General features: G+C 46.0%; 1 protein-coding gene across 2 annotated transcripts; it reads right to left on the bottom strand.

The window, feature by feature from the left end:
• Positions 1 to 231: 231 nt before the first annotated feature.
• Positions 232 to 8807, bottom strand: LOC311317307 (large ribosomal subunit protein bL28m-like). 2 transcript variants are annotated; one of them, XM_084448389.1, is made up of 6 exons: positions 8721 to 8807; positions 8097 to 8418; positions 7539 to 7691; positions 4228 to 4362; positions 3936 to 4025; positions 232 to 655 (listed from the first exon to the last, which is right to left on the bottom strand). In XM_084448389.1, the coding sequence occupies exons 2-6, from the start codon at positions 8382 to 8384 to the stop codon at positions 560 to 562; spliced, it is 762 nt and encodes a 253-aa protein (XP_084304515.1). In that variant the 5' UTR covers positions 8385 to 8418; positions 8721 to 8807; the 3' UTR covers positions 232 to 559. The 2 variants fall into 2 exon arrangements, with proteins under 2 accessions (XP_084304515.1, XP_084304516.1); XM_084448390.1 differs by having other exon boundaries at positions 3936 to 4022.
• Between the last annotated feature and the right edge of the window lie 283 nt (positions 8808 to 9090).

Here is a 9090-nt window from a genome sequence, read left to right as displayed (position 1 = left end):
GAGATACAGTGCATATATCTCTCTGAGCACAATGGAGAACACTCCCACCTACTGGACAATCTCAGGTATGACATGTATCATGCACCAAGTACTGAGGCACAAAATAAGCTAGACCTATCTATCGCAACAATCATAAAAAGACAGAATACTGAATTAAGAAATAGAAAGCTTTATTTCATAGAGAAGTCTACAGTGCTGCTCCTTCTAATAACAGCACACAGAGGGTAGAGGGTTATTTACATAGTAGATAAGGTCCTGATGACGGCCTCTGATCAGCTATGGAGTCACTATTGAGAAACGCTAGGGCCCTGTTTCAATTCTCTAAAAATGCATCCTCTCTTTCTTCCTTCCTTCCTCCCTTGCTTCCCCTTCCTTGCATTTTCAGATGAATCAAAATGGGGGCCAAGGTTCCCAGAATAAATAAGTGTCCGTCACTGGGATCTACTGTACATTACATCACTTCCCCATCCAGTATTCATGGTTTCGGGACGTGACCACACTCTGCAGGCCGTGTCCTCGCCGCCCCCGGCCCCCTGGGAAGGGAGTGGTTTGTTCATCCTCACTTCTTTATTACCAGTTGTGGCTCAGAGAGTTTCTGGATGGTCAGCTGTTTGACCAGGTTCTCCACACAGCTCTTAAACACAGGCTCGGGCTCCTACGGGGGTAAAGAGAAACATGACAACAATTATAGTGACAAATACGTGGTCTTATCACTTACCAATAGAAAGAGAGAGAGAGGACAGAGTGATTATTGTAACAAATCCATGGTAAATGGTAAATGGACTGCACTTAAAAAGCACTTTTATCCAAAGCGCTTTAAAATGGCCTCTCATTCACCCATTCACACACACTTATACACACACCAATGGCGGCAACTGTCATGCAAGGTGCTAACCTGCTCATTGGGAGCAATTTGGGGTTGCCCAAGGACACTTCGACATGTCAGGAACAGCCGGGATTTGAACCGCCGACCCTACGATCATTGGACGACCCGCTCTACCTCCTGAGCTACAGCCGCCCCGGTCACTCCATGGTCAGTCACAAAGTGACAATCCATGGTCACTTTGTACCAAAAAACACCTCTGGAGTGTCGTCCTGTACAGTTGTACTTGCACAGGGCAAAGCCTGTACAGTTGGGAGCCACTTGAAATGATCCGTGCCGCGGCATTTCACCATCACGGTGTTTCAAAGGCTGCATATGATATATAAAGGTCTGAACACCTTAATAGGCAGACCCAACAAAAAGTGTAACAGCAGCATAGCCTTTGTTAATGAGTTGAATAACCACTACTGTAGATTTGACACTGTTGATGACAGTAAAGAATGTGATGAGATATGCGACAGTCTCCCCACAGGAGCATCAACAGTCATCAGAGAGGAGGATGTTGCTGCTAGTCTTTCTAAAGTGAAGCCAAATAAGACCACTGGCCCCGACGGTCTGAAAGCTCATCTGCTTAAAGACTTTTTCAACTGAAGGGTGTGTTTACAAAACTGTTTCAATCCCTCCTAGATATGTGTACTGTGCCTAAGTCATGGACATTTTCTATAATCAGGCCCATGCCGAAAAAGCCAGGCGCAAGTAACCCGAATGATTTTCAACCTATTGCACTAACCTCCATACTGTGTAAAACTATGGAGAGAGTCCTGTCCAACCACTTATCCACCACAGTGGCCAGTGTGCTAGATCCATTGCAGTTCGCGTATAAGATATGAGTATAAGAGTGATAGAGGCACGGAGGATGCTGCTCTGACTCTCCTCAATACAGTAACTAAGCACCTCATGCAGCCTAGAGGATATGTAAGGATTCTATTTGTAGATTTTAGTTCGCCGATAAAGATACATATCCTTTTGAAAAGGCTAGCTGATCTAGGTGTGAATAAGGGGCTAATACTTTGGATTAGAGATTTCCTTCCTAGCCGCCCGCGGAGGGTCTCTGTCAGTGGGAGCATCTCAGATACGCTGACTATCAGTACTGGCTGCGTCTTCTCCCCTTTCTTATTTTCTCTTTTTACAAATGAGTTTATGATTAATGTGGAACATTGTCATTTGATAAAGTACGCTGACCACATGGCCTTAGTCAGCCTACTGCAGAGGGATGACCCCCCCTGGTGAAGCTGCCTACCTGGCCTACACTAAGGCTTTTGAATCATGCTGTCACAACAGTCAGCTGGAAATCAATGTGTCTAAGACCAAAGAACTAATCATGTGTACCAAACAGGATCTTCTAACTGAGCCAGTTTCACTCGTTGGTCAACAGGTTGAAACTATAAATGAATTCAAATATCTTGTTACAGTTTTAGATTCTCAGGTGAGCTTCTCTGGTAATACAGAGAAGCTGTATTACTTGGCATTTTTTTCTCAAGAGTATGTTTTTAAGAAATGCTCACAGCGACTCTACCTTCTGGCTCCGTGGCTTCGGTGTTCGTCAAGAGATTTTAGAGCTGGTGTACAAAACTCTCATCGAGAGCGTTTGAACTTTTCACTTTCCTGTTTTGTTTGGTCACCTGACCTGTAGATCTAGGAACAAGCTCTCCCGGATTTCAATGGCCAGCACGATAGTGGGTAAACCCCAAAAGCCCTTGGCCACACTCTTTAGAGAAAGGACGAGGACAGGGGCGGACTTGGGAAATAATTCAGGTCGGGCAATGTAGCCCCAGTCAGCCCACTGATCTTGCGACCAGCCGGCAAGTTGTTGAGCGGGGGGGGCGGTGCTCGTTAGCGCCGGGAATATCCCCTCTGAATAGCTGAATCCCAATCTGAGTGCGCAAACCGCACTTGCGGCCCCTCGCACTTGTGGCCTGAGGCCTGAGCACTTAATTGACGTCAGCTGGAAGGGCCAGAGGGTGCAGGGCCGTGAATTAAATGGGACAGCACTTCCAGTTTCGCTCAATGCCCCTCCCACTTCGTTTTCATTGGCTGCCGCGTTCCTCCGACGCAGAGGCTGCTCTGACGCTCCCTTCAGCTCTGCAAATTGACCGATTGACGTCTGTTTTAATTTAATAATAATTAAAAAATTAGGTTGGGTGGGGTATGTTTGCAGCATGTGGATTTCAAGATAAATGTTGTGTTATCTGCAAATATCATCATTTATGTGTGATGCACTCAGATCATGACTCGGATGCACTCAAGCACTGTGTCACATGAGACGCGGTGGGCTGTGGGTATTTTCTGCTCCTAAGTCCGTGAAATTGCGGACTTTCGGTAAGTGCGGTTAAAGTGCGCAAAATGGCGGCGTGGCGCACTTGTGGACCTAGCAATTCCGTTTTGGAACTACCCTGAGCCCTTGTGGACTTAGCGGGAACGCGCATGTAAGGCCACAAGGCCGCGAGTGCTCTGCACTTTCGCCTAAGTGCGCGATTTGGGATTCAGCTAATATCTCACTCACAGCAACCAGGCCGGCCCACTTGAGGACCGGCCCATCGGGATTCGTCCCGAGCGTCCCGATGGCCAGTCCGCCATTGGACGAGGAAGAAGGCCAGGAGCATCTTGGCAGACATCCCATCCTTTATTCAGTCAGTTTGAGCCTCTGAGCTCTGGGAGGCGCTAGAGAGTTCCTCTGGCGACAAAAAATGTTTTTAAGAAGTCCTTCATCCCAAGTGCCATTAGCATCCTCAACTCTACTAAGGAACCAACAAGATAAAACCAGAGACATGAACTGCCTTATTGTCTAACTTACCTTGTCTGTCTGTTTATATATTTTGTCTTATTAACTGCCTTTTGGCTTCTTATGTTGTTGTTTTTTGTGTATGGTGAGCCAAAGACAATTTTCCACCTCGGTGGACAATAAAGTTATATTCTATTCTATTATATATATATATATATATATATGCATATTGCAAAACCTGTAAATGATTTGGAAGCACTCTTTACTGTGAACACATGGCTGTATAGTTAGAGCAGTAGTTCTATGTTTAGAAGGACGTTGTTATGGTACCTTGTACTCCAGGCGTCTCCGTTTCTCCACAGCCTCCTCCAAACTGAGGCCCACCCACTCCGCCTCCTCCTCCGGGACCTCAAACTGCTGCTTGGGGGCCAGGGAAGGGGGGGGGGGGGGCAGGAGAGACAGACAGACAGAGAGATAGACAGACAAGACAAGACAGATATTATCAAAAAAGAACTTGTTCACGGACCATCAGGAGGCTATACTGCCACACATAGACTTGTGCTTTGCACCCCCAGTAGCTGGGGTTGTTGGATATAACTGACCCAAAACACCACTGACCCACCTTGTACTTGTTGAAGACCTTCTCTCTCTTGACCGGGTCTTCGGGGTAGAGTTGTGAGTCTCTCCGGGCCAGGCGCAGCAGCATGGCTCGCTTCAGGTCCATCCCCAGTTTGGAGTTCAGGTCCAGCTTTGCCGTCTAACGGAAGTCCGAGAACAGAAACTAAGGTCAAAACGTCCCCTCCTAGATGCTGTGTGTTTAGGGCTTTTCACACTACACCTAGCCCAGGGCTAAACACATTCTTAGAATCTTGTTAGACCCAGGCTTAGGGAGCTGCTAAGAAAGCTTTCACACTGGCACCATCTTGGCACATTCCAAAGTGGGCTAACCCCGACTTTAGCCTAGGGCTTGCTGGCCCTGCTCACGTTTCTGTTGTCCAATCACACGACTTCTTTGTCACGTCATTACAGTAGGCACTAGGCAACCAAAATCCTTGTAACTACACTACTAACGGCAACATCATAGCTAACTAAATGACAATAACTCGGTTTCTGAGTGGTCGGAAAAATCAGTTCAGAACAAACTAGATGGCAACATTTTAACGTTGCTGCTATAGTAGTCGCACAACATTTAAATGTAAACATTAGTTGCGTGTTCCAACGGACATTTAACCCAGGGCTAGTAGAACTGCAGTGTGAATGGTATAGCTCTGGGCTTAGATTAACCCTGGGTTAACAATGTGTGTGTGAAACGGGGCTAAGTTAACCCAGGGTTAACTCTTAGCCCTGGGCTAAGGATAGTCCTAGGCTAGGAATATGCAGTGTGTGTGAAAACACGTCTAGAAATCCTCCTGACTAAGGCCCAATCCCCATTCCCTTCCCTCGGCCCTACCCCTAGTTTTGGAGTGCCCTCGACTGGGTAGTGGCCCTTCAGAACGGAGCCACAAGGGGTAGGGGTTGAAATCTTTACCTAGGAAATGGGACACCACTTACTGCTGCTTGTAATTTTATTAGTTGTCTGGTTTGCTGTGGAGTCGCTGGGAAGTTACAGCATGATTGTGACATTGTAGTATGAAAGCCTGTTGCTACCATTATCAACTATTATAGCGACAAATCTGGCCAAATTTCAGGGCAGAACAAGAAAGATTAATCTACTGAACAGCCAGGAAGCATGTTTACACATCGGCTATTTCAGTGTAGTGCGGGGAATTTTTCTGTGGGGAAGTGCAGAAAAATTGCTGCTGGATTGTTTTTCAGACTTCATACATGGGACATGGAAACAACTAGGGCTGTATCCCACTCTGAATCAGATTCACCTGTTCAAACCAGATTCAACGATTCGTGTGAGTCAGGAGGACAGCTGTCAAACTTTAAACTCAAACTCGCACCCATGTTTTTTATGCAGTGTTTCCCAATTCTCAAAGCCTACATTAGGGTTGGGCGATTGGACGATAGTCTCAACTGCGCATTTCAATGCGTGAGTGAATAGGCTCATGCGTTGGGCAGAAGTCAAAAAGAAAATGTTTTGGCGGTCACCGAAGCATTTTTGCGGACGTTAGTGCTCAATCTGTCTTTTGGAAAAAATATTTTTTCCAGCTGATATCTTGGAAAGCAGTTTTGTGTTGTGATATTCTGTTTTGGAAATTGTTGTGCACAGTGGTCTAGGCTCATAGCGGAGGGGAGAGGGGTTCCCCGTCTTCTTCCCTCCACAATACCAGTCTTAAAGGACAATGCTCGTTTTTGACAACCTGGACCTTATTTACGACATATTATAAGACGTTTGACTCACCGAGATCACTTTGGTGTAGTTCGGAGGCATGTAGAAGAAATTTGTCATTATTTTCATTGAAAATAGAGCATAGGCCTGTTGTGGTTTTCACATGCCATGATCTTTAGAAATGTCTTTCAAAACGAAATAGCTTCCCCACTTGCTCCAGCACGCATTCGCACAGCGCACAATCGTTGCTCCAGCACGCTGTGCGCATGCGTGCTGGAGCAAGTGAGGAAGCTATTTCGTGTCTAAAGACGTTTCTAAAGATCATATTACAGAGGCATGTGAAAAACAACACAACAGGCCTATGCTCTATGTAAGCACAACTAGCGATTCATCAAGACAGATTGATGAAAACAACCGTTTCGCGGCAGAAAATAGATTTTTAGAAACTGCATTCTAAGTGCCCCGACCACCGCCATTACATGGATATACTGGCTCGCGCTGGATTTTACATTTCTTCTACATGCCTCCGAACTACACCAAAGTGATCTCGGTGAGTCAAACGTCTTATAATATGTCGTAAATAAGGTCCAGGTTGTCAAAAACGAGCATTGTCCTTTAAGTCTCCTTTTACTGCACAACAAATAGCTGTGGTAATAGCCTAGGTCTAAAACTAATGATTGGCCTGTCCTATATCACACATAAGGCAGGTGAGTTGTCTTAGCCCACCAGCGCATTTTGACAGTGGAGAGAAAAAAGACTGCTTGACTAACTTTCAGGGGGCAGCCCTAGAGACAACTGTAGCCTACTGTTACTCACACATCGTCGTTTAAATAACAAACAAAGTTCTATTGATTAGATTAGCTTCAACGTTGCCCAGTAGCCTGAGTAACTGAGTACTGGGACGACAAAATGCATTTACTGTACACCAAAATGTAGTTGACACTGAATAGCGTTTTTTCTTAATAACGATCCAATCACATATTCCTAAATCTACATTAAACTAAGTTACAATTTCCTAATTATTATTTGTGAAGACATTGAGCTTATTTCCCATATTTTTTCACCGCACCGACAGCCATGTTTCATATTACTGCCTCATTTCAAAAAGTTTGCAAAGTATTATGTGAATTTTCAACAACCCCCTGGTTTCAAATCAGCATTTGAAAACCCTCGCTTTGAACGTCCGCTAGCCCTCGATATGCCCACTAGCCCTAGGAGTAAACGGAAACAGGACACACTACACTACACAGGAATGCAATGCAAAATGTAGGGGTGGGGCCAAAGGCTAGGGCTAAGGGGGGGTATTAGGACTGCGCCTGACAGTAACAGGCTGCACAAACATAGCCCAGGTCCCCAGGAGGCATACAGTGAGGAAGTGTGGTGTAGTGGTAGTAAACATAGCCCAGGTCCCCAGGAGGCAAACAGTGAGGAAGTGTGGTGTAGTGGTAGTAGTAAGCATCATAAACATCCCCCCTCGGGGCTCAATTGCGCCTCCAACTCCCTGTCTCTGTCCTGTCTCTGTCCTGTCTCTGTCCTGTGATCCCACCATGTCCTTCTCTCTCTTATTCCCTACATCTAAATAAAGAACGGGAAAAGGTGGGTGTCGTGGCGCTGGCCGCTCTCTAAAACACACAGCCCCCTCTCTCTCTCTCTCTTACCTTCAATATGTAGAAGTCGAAGCCGTAGGCGGCGTCTATGAGGTCCAGCGTGCGCATCGTCACAGCAATGGTGAACTTGTGGTCGAGGATCTCACTGTACAGTTCCCGGTTGAACACCTGAGGCTTCCATGTTCTCCTCAGACGGGTGGAGAGCTGAGGAAGAGCGCGCGCGCGCGCACACACACACACACACACACACACACACACACACACACACACACACACACACACACACACACACACACACACACACACACACGACAGTCCATTGTTTATTGTCTATTTTTTTTATACCTTTTCACTTTCTTTATCTTCTAACCTGCCCAGGGAATGCGGGCGGAAAATAGCTTTTTTGCTAAAACAGATACAATCCATCTCTCCTTGTTTTACAAGATTAATGTGTTTCGTTTGTACATTGTCCCTGGTCAAATAAAGAAAAAAAAAATCCACAGACACGGTACTGCTGTATGGTGCTCCAGTAACAGTACAATTAAAATCCCTATCACAGAGTGACCTCAAGGATTCTGAGAAAGCTCACTTTCTTTGAGAAACACTCACTTTGTCATTGTTGGCGTATCTGAAGCCTGATATCCAGCCCTCCCCTCCCCACAGGCCATCTTGTGACTCTGGGGGGTAGTAGATGGGGATGGGCACGTCTTGTACCCGCTCCTTGTGGCCTGTCTTGGGGTTGGCTCGATACTTCACCCCCAGGGGCTTCCAGTGGACTGGGGTGGCCTCCTTCTTCTCCTCCAGAGAGTGAAGGTAGTGTTGAGGCAGACGGGAGTAGATGCCCTGCTTCAGCTTCAGAGCCTCCCAGATCTTCGGGGGATACTTGTGGAGAGGCATGGTGGCTGGTTTGAGTTAGTAAGCCCACTCCAACCTAGAGCACAGAGAAGGAGGGAGCACAACACACAAGCAGACGCAATGTGTTTGTTACTTTGAATATGGTGAACTAAAAGTCTTCTTCGTTTGCAGCTACTTTTGGAGATGGGCCAGTGTCAATTCCCAAGACTGATATCGGTCATTCTCAGAACATCCTCGTACAAGAGGATGTTGACAGCCCAACCTGATTTAGCTAGCCTGCAGCTGGCGAGCTTACAATCTAGTTGCTTAGATAGACGATGAAGAGTATTTGATGCTAGTACCTCTTATAATATAATATTCTGAATAAATGTGTCTTACCAATCAGATGAACAACGAGTTGCACCATTAAACGCACAATATCATTTCCCACGTTTCTTCATAATCAAGGACACAAGCTCGTTTCCGTAAAACCTGGCGACGCCCACATATTGCACGATCATTGGTTAGCAAAACGGAAGTTGACAGTAATGATTGGTGTACTGAACTTGTCTTTCATCATTCACATCCGGCCAGGGTTAGCAGAGGGTAACATTGTTATATACCCTGGGGTATGCCGATCGGTGGGCTTTTTATTTTTCAGCGATAGTTCGAGAACGCACCTGGATTCGGGTTGCAAAATCGACTTGTAGTAGATATGTTGAGGAGATTGTGAAAGCATCTTCAACAAAATACAACTTTCAGTCACCTT

Source organism: Borostomias antarcticus (assembly GCF_949987555.1).
Source record: "Borostomias antarcticus genome assembly, chromosome: 1".
In the NCBI taxonomy this organism is placed as follows: Eukaryota; Metazoa; Chordata; class Actinopteri; order Stomiiformes; family Stomiidae; genus Borostomias; species Borostomias antarcticus.
Note: the sequence above shows the minus strand (reverse complement) of the source record. Positions and strands in the feature narration are given on the sequence as shown.